This window comes from Heptranchias perlo, chromosome 23, assembly GCF_035084215.1.
Source record: "Heptranchias perlo isolate sHepPer1 chromosome 23, sHepPer1.hap1, whole genome shotgun sequence".
Lineage (NCBI taxonomy): Eukaryota > Metazoa > Chordata > Chondrichthyes > Hexanchiformes > Hexanchidae > Heptranchias > Heptranchias perlo.
This window is the reverse complement of record NC_090347.1, coordinates 23,778,731-23,801,109: the sequence shown is the minus strand read 5'-3', so window position 1 is coordinate 23,801,109 and position 22,379 is coordinate 23,778,731. Positions and strand designations below refer to the sequence as shown.

At 39.2% G+C, this 22,379-nt stretch overlaps 1 protein-coding gene across 1 annotated transcript in view; it reads left to right on the top strand.

The window, feature by feature from the left end:
• LOC137341186 (alpha-1,6-mannosylglycoprotein 6-beta-N-acetylglucosaminyltransferase B-like) overlaps positions 1-22,379 on the top strand; it is a 649,449-nt gene that overhangs the window by 582,883 nt on the left and 44,187 nt on the right. The window contains exon 12 of the mRNA XM_068004202.1: positions 3,015-3,170. Within this exon, the coding sequence (XP_067860303.1) occupies positions 3,015-3,170 (156 nt within the window). The remainder of the gene's footprint in view (positions 1-3,014; positions 3,171-22,379) is intronic.

Below are 22,379 nucleotides of genomic sequence, written 5' to 3'. Positions count from 1 at the left end.
GGCCAGAGACATTGATTGGCTGTGCATTAACAACTAACATGTTGTTAAAAAGGTACTTATGCTGTTAAGTTCCAGCCCTAACTTTCTGCGGTGAGATTAATGGACACTTAATGCGCAAATCTAGCAACTTCAATAAAAAAACAGGGAGGCTAAAGGCAAGATGCTGCTGTAAGTTCTGGAAATTTGCAACTCATTCCATGTCTCTTAGTCCCCTGAACTTGCTGTCTGATTTGCACATTAATAATGGCGTGCGTCATTCACACGCCATTATTTTTCCAGCAAGGTTCGACCCTTTAAGTATCCCTTTACTCACCTCTCTTTATTTGTTCTTGAATATATATTCTTTCTGAATATATTGGTGTGTGTTTCCAGGCCATGAAATAATACCCATTATGAAAGATTTTCACAGAACAATTGTTATTCCATTGATGGGCAGAATAAAATGCCCTGAGTGTTTAAACAACAACAGTCATTTTCAAAAGATTTTTCCTCATTACGTTGTGATGACATCACAGGGCTGATTTTCTGAATGCACACTTTCAGCGAGGAGCCCACCGGGATTTTCTGTCCAATAAAATTTATTGTCACTGAGTCATTTCACCTGCTTTTATAAATGTCTACCTGATTTTATTGCTCTCTTTTTGTTATTAATTTTTAACCTTTTTAACTAAATATTTTTATCCATTTCTGTTTAAACCCATTATATAAAAGATAAGCATGTCAGGCCAGTATTGAATACAATTAGTGATTGTTGTCTTCAGGTGACATTATACCACACTTTGTGGTTTCTATTGACCTTTCATGCCTTTTTATTATATATTTGAGAATTGAGTTTTATCTATAATAATATTTAAGACTATATTATGTGATTTGAATATGTATCCAGGGGAGGGAACCTATTCTTAGAGGTAACGCTGTTATTCATTAGGTAAGGTCTTGCATGAGATGTTAAGGATCAAGTTAGAACACAACTGCTGAAACAATGCTCTGAACAAGAATAAAGACAGATTGCGACCTGGCAAAAGGAGTCATTTCTCTTGCATTTTATTTGAATTCAGTTATAAACATGATAGTTATTAAAAATAAAAAAGGTTAATTTGCCTGACAATTGATTTGTAGCCTGGATCAATAATTTTTCATAGCTATTGAATTTATTTAAAGCTGCATCTACATAGGTACTAATAAAGAATTCTTTTCAGATTTAATCATTCTTGCTCTGTTAGCATGCTTACTTTCTTTACCCAAAGCCTGATTGATCTCCTGTTTGACTTAATGGGATTCAAACAGAATTTAATAAAAAATAGAATCTCATAATAAGCTAGTTTAAGCTTGAACTTATTGCCTTTCTGCTTTACGAACATAGGAACGGGAGTAGGCCATTCAGCCTCTTGAGCCTGTTCCATCATTCAGTTTGATCATGGCTGATCTGCATCCACCCACTTTGGTTCTGTAACCCTTAATACCCTTGCCTAAAAAAATGTTAATCTTTGTTTTGAAATTTTCAATTGAATTCAAAAACCAGCTTTTTGGGAAGAGAATTCCAAATTTCCACTACCCTTTGTGTGAAGAAGTGCTTCCTGACATCACCCCTGAATGGCCTTGTTCTAATTTTAAGGATATTCCCCATTGTTAGGGACTAATATCAAGGACGAACAGCTAAAGAGAAATGTTTTTTCTTTACACAATGGACCTTTTTACTAACATAGATCTGAATTAGGGATTAGAGAACTTTTGTTTGATCTGTTTTCTCAAGAAATACAGCTACTGATATGTTATCTTTAAATATATATAGACACAACACTTTTAAATAAAATTATTTTAAAATATTACTGGTCTTATAAATAAAAGTCAGAGTCCAACACAACTTATGCATAAAGAAATACCTTTACATATGCACAACAGCTGAATGAAGTTGCTATAGGTGTTATCATATTTACATAAAACAAACACCTAATTTTATTATGGTCTGTTTAGCTGCTTAGCTTCAAAAGGGCATCACAAATATTAAGGACACAACTGGATTGACACAGTGCTGAGGTTGTGTTTTTTTGTGAAATGCAAATAACAAAGGCACCAGGTGATAAATAAGCTACTCAGTGTATTGTGAATACAAAACATCATCACAAGAGATATTACAAGCATAGCCCTCACCTGGTGAAAGATTTGTATCAAAAAGTGAGTCTGAGTGAGGATAATTTTATAATGTGAAGAAACCTATCTGCAGTATTTGTAAATTGATGAGTTGTGATTTTCCTTCAGAGAAAACTATAAATGTACTTTTAGTTTTACAAAAGATTTAGTGTCAGTACATTTTTTTATGTCAAGGTTCTCATTTGAAATGGTTTCACTGCATATGAGACATAAAAAATTAGAGCAGTCTTTAGTGCAAATTATATGGTTGGAATTTTGAATCATTGCTATTTCTAGGTTTCTACAAAATCTTTCATTACACTTATTCCCCATTATTCATAGTCCCTAGTCAATAAGGTTGGTGAGCCAAACTTTTGCTTACAAAAGTCTGTTCCCATTTCCATTTATTGGGGGGATTTTCTGCTAGTTTCTATTATTATATTTAATTGCACTGCTATCAATCATCAACTTTCATCAGTGCCCTAACTGCTCTGAGGCCAGAGATTTTTTTTTCTTGGGTAGGAGAGATACCTGCAGATGGCTTAACCAAGAAAAACAATTGACCAGGCAAGTTGCAGTATTGACTACTGATTAGGTTTAAAGCTACAGTTATAGAGGTGGGAAATGAGTAGACAACTGCAGGGTCACTCATCAATACAAATTATCTCATTCCATTTAGTTTTCATTCAAGCGTGTGATCAAAACATATACTTTAACTTGTACTTCAGCACATTGTAAAAACACAGAGACGCTGGATTGATATTCTGCAGAGACAGCGCTAAGCAGTTTCTAAGCTATGTGTCATCAACGTAATAGCATACTTTATTCTGTCTGAGATCATTTCTTTAGAAGCAATTGACTATCATTAATTGTGTGCTCTTCAGGGAAAGGCGAAGTATCTTGAAGTTATTAGTAGATACATGGAGATCCATGGAACTGTTTACTCCGAGACACACTGGCCACCAGAGATGCCTGTGTTTGTCGAAAACCATGGCCTGCTACCTCAACATGAGCTACAGAGACTACTAAGGAAAGCAAAGGTATTGAGCCCTTCACTAGTAATAATCTTGTTAACACTCCTGTCTTTAAATCCTACCTTTATTACCACCACATGATAGTTGCAAGTTTTTTAATAAAATGTTATTAATTTTCATAGATTCAAATATACAATTATTTTGTATTATAAGTACCAGTTGGTACATTTATTCTATTATACTTCCATTCCTCTTATCGTCGGTATTCATTTTCTAATTACTCAAATGAGATCATTCTGAACTTCTGATTCTTTTTATTTTATCATTTGTGACCTGTTTGAATATGAATAAGTATGCTTTTAATAAGAAAAACTTAATTGGAGTGGTCATCAAAAGTCAATCTTTACTTAGAAATTGTAAGAGTTATGGTTTAGATTAGCTGTTCAAAGATGTTCTAGATATTTAAACTTTAGAATTACTTCTGTTAGTTAGCTGTTCCATCAGGTGCCTTCTCTCTTTGTCTTATGGAGATCTAATCAGAACAGGTAACCAAGATTTGTGTTTGATTACAATCATATATGCTAACAACAGAACATGATTTCTTCTAATAAAATTCTGTGATAATTATTTACTCTTTATCATACCCCTTAATTTGCATAGTCACCTTTAACTTCCAATTAAATTTCATAGCCAATCTTCCCTCTAAATAGCATTTATTGATGTCCCCAGCACAAATACACAGTAAGTGATTCACAAGGGAGAACATTTTTCTATCTCCAGTGCTGTGTTAACTGTTACTTAAATTAACATAAGCCAATGAAGTACTTTTGAAATGTAGTCACTGTTGTAATGTGGGGAAACGCAACAGCCATTTTTACACAGCAAGCTCTCACAAACAGCAATGAGATAATGATCAGATAATCTGTTTCAGTGATGTTGGTTGAGGGACAAATATTGGCCGGGACACCGTGAGAATTCCCCTGCTCTTCTCCGAATAGTGCCATGGGATCTTTTTCGTCCACCTGAGTGGGCTGATGGGGCTTCAGTTTAACATCACTTCCCAAAGATGGCACGTCCAACAATGCAGCACTCCCTCCATATTGCAATGCAGTGGCAACCGAGATAATGTGCTCAACTCTCTGGAGTAGGGCTTGAACCCATGACCTTCTGACTCAGAAGCGAGACTGCTACTAGTGAGCGAAGTCTGACACCTAAATTAATAATATACAGAAACTCCACCTTTACCCTACTTCAGCCTTCATTTTTGATTGTACTATCACTGCAGTGAGCTATATTCATTTCCTTTTCATTATTTTAAGTTATTACTGCATCCATAAATATTTAGACTCTCTCCTCTGCCTACCAAGCAATGATTTGGGTTGCATATATAACTGATTTTTCACAGTGCAGCAGGAAATATTTTGAATAACTGTTATTTTTGGCAAGGGTTCTAACTGCTGTGTTGATGGTGCTCCTCAATCTATTAGCCAAAGCCTTTGATTTCCGCTGTTTCCTTGAGGATTCTTGCGTAAATCTCAATACGTTCAGGTGCTCTGTAGTTATTTATCTTTTGAATTTGTTCATAACTTTTGCTTCACTGACTACTACATATGCCAGTTTAACCAGATATGGAAATTGCCTACAGTCTTCATTTATGAAAACAGATGTGAAGAATCTATTCAACACGTCTGCCATTTCTTGATCTTCCATAATATTTCTACCCAATTTATCCCTTAAAGAACTTATCTGGTCCATAATATACCATTTGAATCTATTGCCACAGCTAAAAAAAAATTCTTTGCATCTGCATTTCTTTACTATGTATAATCCATCATCCCTTCATCTGTTCTAAAACTTGCTTTATTATTTTATTCAGGTTCTTTTTCTCTTAAGAATACATTTACTTTTAATATTTCTGAAAGTAGTTTTAAAATATTTCCATTTTTCTGTTGTTTTGTTGCTTTCTCCTTACCTTCCAGTGCTGTAGCTAATGTAGACACTTGTCGGGCTCTGACAGTTAGACCAGTTTGGCTGCCTATCTCCATGTTTGCTTTCTTCTGTTTTTCAATCCCCGGTCTGTATTTAGTTAGCTGATCTCAGCTATGGCAACAGTGAGAGTGCTACAATTGGATTAGGGAGAGCTGCTGCTGGTTGCCATTTAGTTACTTGAGTGTGTCCCAGAGGGTGGCCATGGAACTGTATCCAAGCAAGGAGTTCCCAGCTTCAGGAGTGCAGGGAAGGGGAGAAAATTGTTGTGGGGGGCAGAATAAAAATACCTTTCTGCAAATAATGGCAAGGGGATGGCTGTAACAATGTGTAAGCTAATTAAATCTTTGAACCATTTATTGAAAATGAAGGAAATGCACATAAGGGGAAACATGTGCAACAATTTTAACTTTGAGCCTTTTGCTTTCCTATGTATGAATTGAAAATGCTGTAATATTTTTGTCTGTCTGCTTGCATCATAAAATGTTTTCACAAATTTCATAGAACATATTTTCAAAAGCCATCAATACAAAAACATCTATAATTTATTAGTTTCTTTTAAACTAATATATGAAAAATTTTAACAGGATGGAAATAACAGCCCATTTAATATTTGCATATAGTCTGTGTGTGTGATTCTTTTAGCCAGATAGTTCTGAAGAGGTCAATAAAAGATTTTACAATACCCATTAAAGATTTATTGTCACTAAGACTCATTGTAGTATTCCTAGGTGTTGGCATTTCCAGTATTGGTTAGATGATTTAGAACCACAACTAAGTTGGTCATCAGATTTACTGATTAAAAAGAAAAAGTGCAAATGCTGGTTCGATTCTTTGAGTAAAATGGCATCATACATTAATATTAGGTGAAAAGAGAATAAGACCCACAAACTTGTTTCTAGATCAATTTTTAAGTAAAATTTTATTGAAGCCAGAAGATATAATGGGGTATAAAGAATATTTTACAAACAACCAAAACACCTGGAACACAAGTCAGAGGAAGGCATGGTCAAAGTGTACAGTACTCTGGTCAGACCACACCTTGGGGTAGATTTTCCTGTGTGGAGCATATTGGGCAGGTGATGGGTGGAGCATTTGGGACACCTGCCTAGTGGCACCAGCGAGAGGCCCGAACCATTATCATGGTTGGGCTCTTTTTTAATATTCCTGATGAGCTACCCGTGCGTTTAAGGAGCTGACAAGCAGCTCACTGGTGTTGGGAGGACAAGAAATCCAGTGGCTCTTCTACGGAGCCGAGCCAGCATTTTCTGATGGGAAGGTGACCCCAGGAGAGGGCATTGGGCGTGTTAATTTTTGCATGGCCAGGAGGAGCAGTAATGGCCTTGCAAAAGTCGCTAAAAAAATCTACCTGCTCTGTCTTTGGAGCAGCCTCAAAGGTTTTAAGGACCACTGGTTAGGCTTCTCTACATATAGTACCATTGGTCAGATTGTGCACAGTGCAAGCTCTTCCGACTGGTGCTTGAAAAATACATCGAAGTACGATTGACATCATAGAACCCCCTAATTGCAATGAAGAATGAGGCTTCTTGCCTCTTTCTGGTGGGAGTCTTGGCTACTTATCTGAAGGCTCCAATCAAAATGGTGGTGGATGGAACGATGGTGGGAACAAGGTGATAAATTCTGCACTCTGATCTTAAGCATGATACAGCCTCACTCCTGCCCAAGGGAGACATTCAAGCCTTAGAATGGGGTGCAAAGAAGAACCACAAGGATGAACCCCAGTCTTAGGTCTCAGGCATGAGGAAAGACTGGAGAAACTTGGGCTCATTACCCTTGAATGGAGACATCATAGAGTTGATCCGATAGAGGTGTACCAGATTGTATATAATAGGGAAAAGGAAAATTTGTAAAATTGCTTCAAATTAAATTGCAAGAGGAAAACAAGGTATCTTAGGTTTAAACTTGTGAAAGGCAAATTTAGGACTGATATAAGACCGTAAGAGATAGGAGCAGGAGTAGGCCATTCAGCCCCTCGAACCTGCTCAGCCATTCAATGAGATCATGGCTGATCTGATTTTTACCTCAACTCCACTTTCCCGCTCTTTCCCCATATCCTTTGACTCCCTTGCTGATCAAAAATTTGTCTAACTCAGCCTTGAATGTATTCAATGACTCAGCCTCCACAACATTTTGGGGTAAAGAATTCCAAAGATTCACGACCCTCTGGGAGAAGAAATTCCTCCTTATTTCCGTCATAAACGGGCGACCCCTTATTCTGAGACTATGCCCCCTAGTTTTAGATTCCCCCATGATGGGTAACATCTACCCTATCGAGTCCCCTCAGAATCTTGTATGTTTCAATAAGATCTCCTCTCATTCTTCTAAACTCCAATGAGTATAGACCCAACCTGTTCAATCTTTCCTCATAAGACAACTCTTCCATACCCGGAATCAACCTAGTGAACCTTCTCTGAACTGCCTCCAATGCAAGTATGTCCTTCCTTAAATAAGGGCACCAGAACTGTACGCAGTACTCCAGATGTGGTCTCACCAGCACCCTGTACAGTTGTAGCATGACTTCCCTGCTTTTATACTCCATTCCCCTAGAAATAAAAGCCAATATTTTGTTTGCCTTCCGGATTACCTGCTGCACCTGTATGTTGACTTTTTGTGTTTCATGTATGAGGACACCCAGATCCCTCTGTACTGCAGCATTTTGTAGTATTTCTCAATTCAAATAATATTTTGCTTTTTTATTTTTCCTCCCAAAGTGGATGACTTAACAATTTCCCACATTATGTTCCATCTGCCAAATTTTTGCCCATTCGCTTAACCTGTCAATATCCCTTTGCAGACACTTTGGGCCCAATATTAGGAGGGAGGCGGGTTGGCAGCGGGGGGTCGACTGGGCACGTGGGTAACCCGCCCAGTGAAATCGGTGGGTTTGGCACACGATCATAAGTAAATTGAAGCCACTTACCTTGGCTTCCGGGTTTCGCGCTGGAAAGCTGCGCAGTGGGCGGACTGCGCACCCACATCATAGGCTGTCAGCTGGAGGAGCCCTATTTAAAGGGGCAGTCCTCCACTGACTGATGCTGCAGAAAATAGGCAAAATTACAGCATGGAGCAGCCCAGGGGGAAGACTGCTCCCAGGTTTAATGATGCCTCGCTCCAGGCCTTACTGGATGGGGTGAGGAGGAGGGCGGTCTTCCACCCGGCAGACGGGAGGAAGTGGCCTGCCTCTGCCACCACGAAGGCCTGGCTCAAGGTGGCAGAGGAGGTCATCAGCACCACCAACATATCACACACCTGCATACAGTGCAGGAGGTGCTTCATTGACCTAACCAGGTCAGCCGAAGTGAGTACTCTTACTCATTCCCCTACACTGTGTCTGCCACATCACCGCCCCCACCCCACATCTCCTTCTGCACTGCCAACACTACTCTATCACGTCATTCTTCACACCCACTGAACCCTCATCCTCATCTTATCTGCGCTTCCTCACCTCCCCAGTATTCATCCCACCATTACCACTCAACCCAATCCTCATACAATCTCATGGCTTTGTCTCATACTCACCCTCTCACGCATCTCTTTCACGGTCAGTCTCACCCCACCTGCCACTACCTGTGCTGCAGCCACAGGGCATGTATCACGTATGTGTAGTAGGAAGCGTAAGGCAAACATGTTGTGAGCATGAAGGGAACGCACAAGGGTATTTGAGGGTTTGTCATGGTTTTTACTTATATTTGATTTCTGATCAACTCACGTTACATATTATATTGTCACCACTACTGCCACATCTTGGCCATTCTTGACTGGCTTGTGCAATAAGGCCTTTTCATGAGGTTCTCATGATGCCACCCATTGGGTCACCCTACAGTGGGTGTATGTGTAGTTGCACGACTACTTTGTGCAGGTGCCTGTTGCGCAGCACTGTGTTGTGTAGCTCCACGTGGCGGAGGTGGACGGCGTCCCTGTCGAGGCTAGTGATGTTGCTCGTCCTCCAATGGAGTGATGAATGCAGCTATGGAACCCACCCCCCCCCCCAATCCTGACGGTGTGTGTGTGAGGGGGTCCGCAAAGTAGGTAAATGTGTTTGGACAGCAGAGTTTAGGGTATGATGTAATAATTTTAAGTGTGAAGACAACGGTTTGGCAGACAAAACTTTGTCTGAGGTGACAAAGTGTCCTGCTGCAATGAATGAGATATTCCCCCCAACTCTCAAGGAATCCTCTGTATCTCCCAATGGCTGCTGACTGAATCACGTCTGCAACAACAGGGAGTGTTTCCCACAGCATGGGAAACACGCTGAGGAGAATCCAAAATCACATCCCTGCTAAAATCTCTTCCCAATGAGGTGTGTCAACGACCTCGGGTACCTCCCTAACTATCTAAACTGTCATCCCGCATGCAGGGGCTGCGCGCGCACCGATTCATGTCATTGGGGAACCCGGAAGTGGGCGGGTTGGAGCCGGGCTCCGGCCCGCTCCGGGATTCCCCAATTTTAGGAACCCCCCTGCCACGAATGCACCTGCTCGGCCATCCTAAAATTGACCCCTATGTGTCCTCATCGCAACTTGCTTTTCCACCTATCTTTGTATCATCAGCAAATTTGGCCACAAGACACTCTGTTCCTTCATCGAAGTCTTTGATATATATTGTAAATAGTTGAGGCCCCAGCACTGAGCCCTGCAGCACCCCACTAGTTACAGATTGCCATTTGGAAATTGACCCTTTTATCCCGACTCTTTGTTTTCTGTTAGTTAGCCAATCCTCTATCCATGCCAGTATATTAGCCCCAACACCATGAGCTCTTGTGCAGTAATCTTTTATGTGGCACCTTATCGAATGCCTTTTGGAAATCCAAATATACTGCATCCATTGGTTCCCCTTAATCTACCCTGCCCGTTACTTCCTCAAAGAACTCTAATAAATTTGTCAGACACGATTTCCCCTTCATAAAACCATGTTGATTCTCCTTGATTGTATTATGAGTCTCCAAATGTCCTGCTACCACTTCCTTATAATGGATTCTAGCATTTTCCCAGTGACAGATGTTAGGCTAACTGGTCTATAGTTACCTGCTTTCTGTCTCACTCCCTTCTTGAATAGGGGTGTTACGTTTGCGGTTTTCCAATCAGCTGGGACTATCAGGAAATTCTTCTCTACACAGTCAATGACTAATGTGTGGAGAAGATACCCAGATACAGTAGTTGAGGCAAAAAACCTTGGAATCATTTAAGAACCTATTTAATGCTGCAGTGGGCGGACTTCAAGGTCTTTCTGGATAGATTCGCTAAATTGGGCCAAATCCTCATCCATAAGCATCTTATGATAATGGACAAAATGCCCATGCTCAAATCAGTCCATCATTAGCATTTTGCATTATACATAGAACATTATATTACAGTTCATCATAAAATTATATATTTTTTTCATCCCGACTGTTTGCAAGATACAATGTGAAGAATGCACTTGAGTAACTTACTGTGGTAACGTGGGGGATGAAGTTGCAGCTGGGATTGATATGCTGTGCAAAATAATGCAAACATAGTTACTTACCTTTATTATCACCCCTCCCAATTGTATTGGTCCTGAATTTTAAAACTAAAATCATAATGGCTAAAAGTTACAATGGTACAAAGCCTTTCTTTTGTAATTTTCCAGAAATTTTAGTAGGTCAGTGACATAAAGAAGCTTGGTTACATGCATTACAAGCATAAGAGGCTGAGTCATTGAATACATTCAAGGCTGAGTTAGACAAATTTTTGATCAGCAAGGGAGTCAAAGGATATGGGGAAAAGGCAGGAAGTGGAGTTGAGGTAAAAATCAGATCAGCCATGATCTCATTGAATGGTGGAGCAGGCTCGAGGGGCCGAATGGCCTACTCCTGCCCCTATCTCTTACGGTCTTATGGTTTTGAGCTGACACCAATATGTGGGTGGGTGAATATTCTTGTGAGGCTGCTGTCAAATTCAGCAAATGGCTGGGATTGAAAGAATTATTTTCATACTGCAGACACATTGAAACAATTTAGTTATTGGATTGGGGGATTGGTGCTTAGTGCCAAATCCAATGTAATTCAAATTGGTCTTAAATTCAGATATTTGGAAAAATCTGAATTTTGAGCCAATTTGAACTATTTACATTTAAGCATGACTGCAAACAAGATTGTTCCAGACTGTAGTTGGCCTGTTTGATTGTGCCCTATAGCAAAAAGGAAAAGCCATTTTGTAAATTGTACCCAAAATTGCTTCCCAATCTGTATTTAGGCCATTCCATTAGAAAGCCTTGTAAAGGCGAATTTAAACAAAAAATTAAACAAGTACAGTTAAGTATTTCTTTTCTTACTTTTCCTCAGTTTCCTTCCCATACCCTTTGTCTGCTGAATGCAGTAACTGGTGGTTGAGTATGAGCATCAGCAGTCCTCTGGCATCTAGTCATTCTTTACGTGTAGGGGCCATGACAGTAGATTTAAACCCTCTATTTATCCAAAGATACGCACTTTCTGCAGAGGACTCTGGCAAGCAATTAGTAGCAAGAACCCTAGTTGATTTACGCTTTCTAACCAAGAAAATAAGGCTAATTTAATAAAAAATAAACTTCTCTGCTGCTACGGTTGAGGCCAGCAAACTCAGCATGGACTAGGGATCTAATCTTAGTCCTTCCTAGTTTATATGGCCCAACGCTACACTACATGATCTATTTAGACACTAAGTCATGGAAGTTTAGAGTCTCTAAAATAATCACTTTCTGGCAGTAATTGTTTCTTATCTTTTCATGGTTTTCCATAGGTTGTCTAGTGATTACAGGCCTATTAGCCATTATGGTTTTGTGACTATCTATTCAGTTCCTTGGCAATCTAGAAGCAGATTCCCTTGATGTGGGAGGAGGCAGTGGGACGGTCCAGTGTTTGTCTATGAATCACATTCCTAGCAATCTAATATTGGTTGATGAATCTGATTCCCTGCAGGTCTAGTATACATCTAGTTAAAATCCATCAGATCTAACGTGGACATTCTCACTGCATACCGGCAATTGTCTTTCAAACTTTTGGATTTGAATAATCCAAATTTCAGGGGGTGGCTAAATCCAAGTCTGAAGCTCAAGGTAATTTAAATGTTAGTCACTAAAAGCGATAGTGCAAACAATTTTACCATATCTTCACCAAGTCGTGGCTTATGTTTTATATGCTAAATAAATTAAGCATATCAAAAGAATATAGACAGTAGGTCGACTCCAAAGACAACGGGGCAGAAATCACTCGTCAAATAATGGAGAGCTCAACAGCGCTCTCCGTTGTCAGTGGCGAAATGGAGGAGCAAGTTCCGGCACTCGCACATGCGCAGTGAAACGTGGAAATCTGGAACTTGCTCCTAGTGGTTCACTGGTGATATGACAGCTTCGAATTAAAGGGACATTGCATGCTGCAATGAGAGAAATCATTGAAAAAGTGCAAAATTGCTTATCTGCCCAGCTGGAAATTAACTAATTACTCCACCAAACAGGTACGCTTAAAAATACAGGTCAAAGCTATGTTTTAACACCATGGTAAGTCTTAATGACTGCCAAACAACTAAAAATTAACCTTTGAAAATGTGGCCTCATTACTCCTTACTTTAATATTTTTTGGTCATTGAAAAAATTTAAAATTAAAAAATTAATTTTTTTTTACTTTTCCCTTCTGTCTCTTTTAATTCAATTTTCTCTTAACCTCTCTTTTTCACTATCTATAACTGTTTTTACATTGATTTAAAATGTTGTACCTTTCACTCCCTGGTTTAACGCTACAAGCCTGCAGAGACAGTGAACGCAGCCATCAGAAATGCTGCGGTCTGATTGATCGAGGGGAGTGATCGATCCTCTCACTTCTCCCAGGGTCCTAGCTTCACCTGAACTGACGCTGGGCTCTTCTCCGCTTCCTATTCGAGGAAGTGGCCGATGAAAAGACAGCGGTGAGTTTGTGGGTTAGTATAAATCTATGGAGCGGCGAGGATTGTTGGTTCGCCACTCCGAGCAATTTCTACCCCAATAAGCATATTAGAAAATGTTCAGTATCAAAAATGCTTTTAAAAATATTTTCTTTCTTTCAATGGGTCTGTTTGTCAGTATAATGTCAATTTCTGAAAGGTCAGTTCAGCCAACTAAACATTTCTGTTTTGTGTATGTGTGTCTGTCTGTGTGTGTGTGTGTTAAAGACTTTGTAGCTTTTTCAACAAATAAAACATTTAATGGAGAAATTGTTTATCCAGAAACAATTATAGAAAATCAGAGTGAAACAAATTAACTTTGAGTTGTATGTAGTTTTTATATTAACACAGCTTTATTTCCTTATTAAGGAAATCTTCAGTATAATATGCAAAATGACAATGTTCATTAATTTTGTAAATTTAGCAAATCAATTAATAATGAGGTATCAACAATGATTTGCAGTATCATTGAGAACTGTACAGAAATAGAATAGTTTTTAAAATCTCATTCATTCTTCTGATGTTATGCACTTTCTTGCTGCCTATAAATTATTAATCCTGGGTTTAATGGCCAGTCTATCATCTTGACATGTCTCATCAAGTGACTGATCTCATAAAGGTTTATGGAGCTAACTCGTTGTTCACAAGTTGTAGTTCATGTGATGAAAGTAGGCCCTCTGCTGGCAGTTTAAGTTTCCTTTGTGTGTCCATCTGCAGGTTTGTGCAGAGAAATATGGGTAATCAAGACTGCTACATAGACTGTGGTAAATGGATTACAAAGATGAGAGTAACCCGGTAGACATTCAGAAAGCTTCAGATAAGGTATTGCATAAGAGGCTTCTCTACAAGATAGAATCATGTCGAATTAGTGATAATATGCTGCGGTGGGTGAGAATTGGCTGAATGCCCGTAGGCAGAAAGTGGTGGTCAGTGGATTTGGATCTGCTTGGAAGCTGGTTACCAGTGGTGTCCCGCAGGAATTGGTGTTAAGACCTTTGCTATTTACTATTTTCATTAATTATCTAGATGTCGGCTTTTTAGGGAATGATCCGCAAGTTTGCGGACGATGCCAAGATATATATGAGAGTTAGGACTGTAGAGGATGCTGAACTACTATAAACAGATCTTGATGTGCTGGGGAATTGGGCCCGTGCTTGTCAAATGATGTTTAACTTAGAAAAGTGTAGTGTTATTCATGTGGGCAGGTCAAATGCTAAACACACATAAACCTTCTGGGTAAAAGAATTAAAGCCAGTGATGAAAGAAAGAGATCTGGGTGTTTTATTGCATCAATCCCTAAAGGTTCATGACCAATGCCATAAAGCTATAGTTAAAGCGAACAGAGTTCTAGCATGTATTCACAGGACAATTCACTATAAGGCAAAGCATAACATTTTATCCTTGTACAAGACCTTGGTTATGCTTCAGTTAGAATATTAGGTTCAGTTTTGGTCTCCTCACGGTGGGAGATATTGAGGCTTTAGAAAGGATGCAGAGGAGGGCACAAGATTAATTCCCAGTTTAAAACACCTTAGTTACCCAAATAGGCTCAACAAGCTGTGTCTGTATACTTTAGAGAAGCTTAGGCTCAGGGGTGATTTGATCGAGGTTTATAAAATAATGAAGGGACTAGATTGTGTAGACCAATTATTTAAACTGGTTAGGTTAAGGAGGACCAGGGGTCATGCTTACAAGTTATGTAAGAGCAGAACTAAATTGGATGTTAGGTGGTTCTTCTTTTCCCAGAGAATAGTGGATCCGTGGAACAGCTTGCCGGCACATGCAGTGAACGCTGATTCACTGAATTCCTACAAGCGAGAGTTGAACCTGTTTCTGGCTGGGATGGAGATCACCTTGTATAAGAAGTAGGTATTCTATAATGTAAATCAGGACCAAAACGATCTCCTGGACTAGTTTTGATTGCTTAAGGGGGTTGGAGAGGAATTTTCCATTTTTTTCCCCGCTAATTGGCCTGGGTTTTTAATTTTTTTTTAACCTCTTCCACATGGCTCCGGATGGGTGGGGAGTGTATGATTCTGATGCATAAGGCATCACAACTGTGTGGGACAGGCTGGGTGGATCAATAGGTCTATTCCCCTCTGTCATTTTCATATGCTCGTAAGAATATTAAAGCAGAAATAATAAGGCATGTTTGCTTTCTGACTATTGAATGTCCTTCCAATCATCTTCTATAACATCTGCTATTGTATAACATTTCCAGTTAATTTTTTAATGCTATTTATTATGAAGTAGAATTTAAAGATGTATCGACCTACAAATCTTTTGTTTAAATTCACCATACTATTGTATTAATGAATTTTTTTTTCTTAAATAATCTTACTTTTGAAAAAAAAATTCTGTTGCAGAAATGGCTCTGGTGTCCTCAAAGGATTTGCAGCAAACTTGCCTCCATAGTGACATAATTCACTTCATAGTATTGCTCTTCTGTATTCCATTATTGGCAATGTTTTTCAATTGCTTTATATTCATCTTGTCAGACAGTTCAATGTTTATTTAATCAAAGGTGGCATAACTTATTTTTCCTCATTATTATGAAAGACCCATCTTTTTCAAGTGCCACAAGCATGAGTTAGTTGTTGGTTTAAGTTAAGGAACAGTTGATGTCACCGCAACTATTGAGATATTCTATTTATTCTGTGGTAAATGGTTTCTGATAGAGCTTTGAGACTATCCTTAAATTAACTATGGGGCAGCATGCCCATCAGGTGTTATGTTACATGTGAATTATTGGTTTTGATTTTCATTATAAATATTAGGTCTGTGCGTAGTAAAATCACCATTCATAGCCACTGACGAAAAATGTTTTACAAGCTAGGAGCACCAGTGGTCAAATTATGAGTGGAGTTGCTGACCTTATTGCTTCTAAGTTATAATTCTGTATATTATGGAGGTTCAATCTTATCATTTTCTTTGAGCTGCAATATTTCTTTTTTGATGACTTACAAAGACTGATTATCTTTCACAAGCCTTCTCCAGTTGACCCACAATAAAAGTGCATTCACTTCACAAAAGGCAACAACTTTAAGTCCCACAGGTGCCTGTGGTTTGCGTCTGCTAGTGTCAGTTGTGATGAGACATGTCAGTTTTTGGTCAGACTGCTAGATAGAGTTGCCATACATTAATGGCACATTCCATTGTGGGACATTGTTCATATCAATTAATGATACAGTAACATAAGTGAAGGTTTTGCCACACATAGAAACATAGAAAATAGGAGCAGGAGTAGGCCATTCGGCCCTTCGAGCCTGCTCCGCCATTAATATGATCATGGCTGATCCTCTATCTCAATACCATATTCCTGCTCTCTCCCCATACCCCTTAATGCCTTTTGTGTCCAGAAATCTATCTCCCTCCCTCTTAAATGTATTCAGTGACTTGGCCTCCACAAACTTCTGTGGTAGAGAATTCCACAGGTTCACCACCCTCTGAGTGAAGAAATTTCTCCTCATCTCAGTCCTAAATGTCCTACACCATATCCTGAGACTGTGACCCCTCGTTCTGGATTCCCCAGCCAGGGGAAACATCTTCCCTGCATCCAGTCTGTCTAGCCCTGTCAGAATTTTAGATGTTTCAATGAGATCCCCTCTCATTCTTCTAAACTCTAGTGAATACAGACAGAGTCGACTCAATCTCTCCTCATACGACAGTCCTGCCATCCCAGGGATCAGTCTGGTGAACGTTCGCTGCACTCCCTCTATGGCAAGTATATCCTTTCTTAGGTAAGCAGACCAAAACTGCACACAATACTCCAGGCGTGGTCTCACCAAGGCCCTATATAACTGCAGTAAGACATCCTTGCTCCTGTACTCAAATCCTTTTGCAATGAAGGCCAACATACCATTTGCCTTCCTAACTGCTTGCTGCACCTGCATGTTTGCTTTCAGTGATTAGTGTACAAGGACACCCAGGTCCCTTTGTACATCAACATTCCCCAATCTATCACCATTTAAATAATATTCTGCCTTTCTGTTTTTCCTACCGAAGTGGATAACTTCATATTTATCCACATTATACTGCATCTGCCATGTATTTGCCCACTCACTAAACTTGTCTAAATCGCCTTGAAGCCTCTTTGCATCCTTCTCACAACTCACAACCCCACCTAGTTTTGTGTCAGCAGCAAACTTGGAAATATTACATTTGGTTCCCTCATCCAAATCATTGATATATATTGTGAATAGCTGGGGCCCAAGAACTGATCCCTGTGGTACCCCACTAGTCACTGCCTGCCACCCCGAAAAAGACCCATTTATTCCGACTCTCTGTTTCCTGTCTATTAACCAATTTTCAATCCATGTCAGTATATTACCACCAATCCCATGTGCTTTAATTTTGCACACTAACCTCTTATGTGGGACTTTATCAAAGGCCTTCTGAAAATCCAAATACACCACATCCACTGGTTCTCCCTTACCAGTTACATCCTCAAAAAACTCCATTAGGTTTGTCAAACATGATTTCCCTTTCATAAATCCATGTTGACTTTGTCTAATTATGTTGATATTTTATAAGTGTCCTGTTATCACATCCTTTATAATAGACTCTAGCATTTTCCCTACTACTGATGTTAGGCTAACTGGTCTGTAGTTCCCTGTTTTCTCTCTCCCACCTTTTTTAAATAGTGGGATTACATTTGCCACCCTCCAATCTGCAGGAACTGTTCCATAATCTATATAATTTTGGAAGATGACAACTAATGCATCCACTATTTCCATGGTGACCTCTTTTAGTACCCTGGGATGCAGGTTATCAGGTCCTGTGGACTTATCGGCTTTCAGTCCCATTAATTTCTCTAGCACTATTTTTTTTTACTAATACTGATTTCCTTTAATTCCTCCTTCTCACTAGTCCCTTGCTTCCCTAGCATTTCTGGGAAGTTATTTGTGTCCTCTTCCGTGAAGACAGAACCAAAGTATTTGTTTAATTGCTCTGCCATTTCCCTGTTCCCCATTATAAATTCTCCCTTTTCTGACTAAGGGACCTACATTTGTCTTCCCAATCTTTTTCTTTTTACATACTTGTAGAATCTTTTACAGTCTACTTTTATGTTCCTTGCAAGTTTACTCTCATACTCTATTTTTCCCCTCTTAATCAATCTCTTGGTCCTTTTTTGCTGAATTCTAAACTGCTCCCAATCCTCAGGCTTGCTACTTTTTCTGGCAACTTTATATGTCTCCTCTTTGGATCTAATACTATCCATAATTTGTTTTGTTAGCCATGGTTGGGCCGCATTTCCTTTTGTGTTTTTGCGCCAGAAAGGAATGTATAATTGTTGCAATTCATGCATTTGTTCCTTAAATGTTAGCCATTGCCTATCCACCGTCATGCCTTTTAATCTATCATAGCCAACCCACTCCTCATACCTTCGTAGTTTCTTTTGTTTAGATTTAGGACCCTAGTTTCGGATTGGATTACTTTACTTTCCGTCTTAATGAAGAATTCTATCATGTTATGGTCACTCTTCCCTAAAGGACCCCGCACAACAAGATTATTAATTAACCCCTTCCCATTGCATAATACCCAATCTAGGATAGCCTGTTCCCTGGTTGGGTCCTCAACATACTGGTCTAAAAAACCATCTCATACACACTCCAGGAATTCATCCTCCACAGTATTATTGCTAATTTGGTTTGGCCAATCTATATGCAGATTAAAGTCACCCATGATTACTGTAGTACCCTTGTTACATGCATCTCTAATTTCCTGTTTGATCCCATCCCCTACATTACCACTACTGTTTGAAGGCCTATCGAAAACTCCCACCAATGTTTTCTACCCCTTGGTGCTTCTTAACTCCACCCAGACTGATTCTACATCTTGATTTTCTGAGCCAATATCCTTTCTCACTATTGCTCTGATTTCATCCTTTACTAACAACGTCATCCCACCTCCTTTTCCTTTTTTCCTGTCCTTCCTAAATATGGAATACCCTTGGATATTCAGCTCCCAGCCTCAGTCACCCTGCAGCCATGTCTCTGTAATTGCTATTATATCATATCCATTTATATCTATTTCCACGGTTAATTCATCTACCTTATTACGAATGTTTCGTGCGTTCAGATACAGTGCCTTTAGATTTGTCTTTTTAACATTTTTAGACATCTTAACATTTTTTTGTACTGTAGCCACACCCAATATTCCTGCAAAAAAAAAGCTATGTAGAAATGAGTAGCCTTGTGCTTAGGAAATGGAGGGAAACTATTTTCTGAAGCTTACTTTAGAGAGCATCTCTTTTGAGCACAACTCAGTCCTTAGAGTTCCAATTATTTTTTGACATTCAGTAATACCTAATTTAAAAACTGAATCTGATTTGCTGAATATGATTCTTAATTTTTGAATGAAGGCATATGGATAATTCATGAATGTTCACAGAGACTTCCTGAATTTCTATTAGTGATTATACATCAACATGTTTAATAATCTTCTAAGTAGTTCATGGTCAAGCATTAAATGTTGATGGTTATTCATGATTTAAATTAACTGAGCTGTTCTATGAAAACAGTCAGACAGCAAAATGACTTTATTGTCTCTACAAATAAAACATGCCATAAGAATCAAAATCTACCATGATTCATGGAGTGACATCTCCATCCATATTTGTAAATGTTCCAGGCAGCGTAGAAATATATTCAAAACTCTTCATTACTTGAAAATCAAGAATTGTAAAAGAAAATTATCACTGCTTAAATTTTTCCTTATTAAAGTGAGAGCTATAATTTTAGCACTACTAAGCAGCAGCACCTGTTATAAACTGAGATATACTTAAAGCCAGTTAAAATAATTAGGAAATCTATTCCTTCATCCTGAGGTGATATCTAGAATAGTTAATGAGGCATTGCATCTTCCATAATCACACATCAAGTAATATCAAGTAAAAATGAATACACTGCAGAGAGAAAATGGGAAGCTAAAAATTTACAAATTAAAATTTTCTTCATACCAACCATAAAGAGCAACATTTACCACTCCTCCCTTTGTAAAAATTACTTCACTGAAACATTAAAATAATTAAAATAACAATTATAATAAAACTCAAGCTGCTTAAAATTGTCTCTTGCACTGAAGCAGCAATTTAATATAATTAACAAATCGACTTTATCCCAAATCACCTGCACCCTTTGCTAAATACCAACAAGCCTATCATATCTAGAGAATGAAATTATTAATACTTCACCAGCCCCTGTATTCAGTTAAAAATGACATGGAGCTCACAAAAAGATAAAACTTCAACTTGAAAAGTGCTGCATTTCTGTAACGCAAAATAATAAATAAAAACTATAAGAACGTGTGGAATGTCAAGAAGTTGTTTGGTTCATTAACCCAGCTCCTTGCAACAGACCACACATTATCATGTTCACTTTACTACTTACTTAATTTCCTGAAAAAAGGTGAATAACCACAGATAAAATTTCATGAAGGTAAACCTATGTGAAAAATTACCTAAACTCTCAAAGGTAATTAGATGAAACTGTAGCTAACATTACAACTTAAATTGTTCAACTTTGTCATATTCTACAGTTGGCAGTCCCGATAGGAATTAAATCAATTCATCCATGACTGTACTTTTCCTTATGAACGTTAATCCCACACTTCCCCAGATTGCTCAGTGTGTGTGTGCACCAGCAGGTCTGTATGGTGAGCCATACAGATCAGGAAAGTCATAGGTTTAATCCCCAGACATTGCTGCGAAAGCTGATCTCAGTAGAGTGGTAGTGGAAACATCAGAACTCAGAGTCCCTTTGCTAAAGAGATTTAAATTTAGCCAGCTTTCTCACTTCTACTACTTAGTCATCCTTACTGGAAAGTGCACACTTGGATATTGGGTAAGGACAGGATCAATCTTGGCCTCTTGATAAAGTATCCTGCTGACTCTCACTATTTGAGAGTTAGGCCCTGCTTGTAACATACGAATATTCACATTCGCATTATAAGAACATAACATAAGAAATAGGAGCAGGAGTAGGCCAATCGGCCCCTCGAGCCTGCTCCGCCATTCAATAAGATCATGGCTGATCTGATCCTAACCTCAAATCTAAATTCATGTCCAATTTCCTGCCCGCTCCCCGTAACCCCTAATTCCCTTTACTTCTAGGAAACTGTCTATTTCTGTTTTAAATTTATTTAATGACGTAGCTAATGCTGAATTATGTAATTATGTACTGTTTTCATTTTGTTAGGTTTCTGTTAAACAAGGAAAGGTAGAATGGCTTGAGAATATGGCTGCAGAGTCTTGCATTTTATAGTTCAGGGAATGTGGTAATCTGCCCTCAAGCCTATTCCACCATTCAATTCAATCATTCCAAAATCAACAAATGAGTTTAATGATGAAAATTATGAATTCCCTGATGGCTCAGTAAATGCTTGTCCCAGGTGCATGCCTGGTCTTTACTGAATTATTTGATCTCAGCTGGGATGCAAGAACATGCTACAGTTACCCTCAACGTCCCTGGCTGGAAAAAGAAAAGTCAGCCTCAGTTCCTACTCCTGATTGCTGCCCAATGATTCCTAGTGGATTAGTGTGTGAATGCACATCAGGCTGATTATGATGGCACCTTCATTGAATAGACCCTGTCAGTCACTGTCTACACTCACATATGATAAATAGCTATTTTGCAAAGAATGCTGTCATTACATGTGGAACCATAATTCAGTACAAATTACTGGCTTCAAGAGAAAGGGGATAAAGGAAGATCAGAATTACTTTTGGAAAACTCCCCTGATGACTTAGGCACCTGGAATTTCCATGGGGGATTTCTGGCAGGAGATGGTGTAAATGGCTAAAAGCAGACGTTTACACTATTTCTGTGGGGTTTCCACTGATCTACTGCAAAAGCTATGGCAGGAGATTGGGAGAAGCCTGTGAAAATTCAGGGCCACTGCCCTTTAGCATTATCAACTAGAAGGTCCTAAGTTTGATTCCCAGCCTGAGTTTGCTGATTTCAGTCATGGCAGCAGTTGGAAGGGTTACAATTGGTCTCAGCTCACCCAGAGTAGGGAGAGGACAAATCAGACAGATATCCCACTCCTGAATACCATACCGGGATCCACACTAGGAGTGTGCATTTCTGCAGGTCAGGTGAAAACAGGATTGGCCTTGGCTATGGTGTCCTCCACAGTCAAATAGCCATCTTAAACTTATGCCTAGTGAGTGAGGAATGACCACTTGAGTGAGATCCTGGAGGCCTGTTGTTGCCCATGGAATCAAACCCGAGCAAGAGTCAGTGTCTGTGGAAGAGCAGCCCAGACAAAGCGTGGGAATACCCCCAGCGGCCCGCTATAAAGGAGCAGTGGAGAGAGAGAGCAGCCCAAGAAAGCATGGGAATGCCCCCCAGTG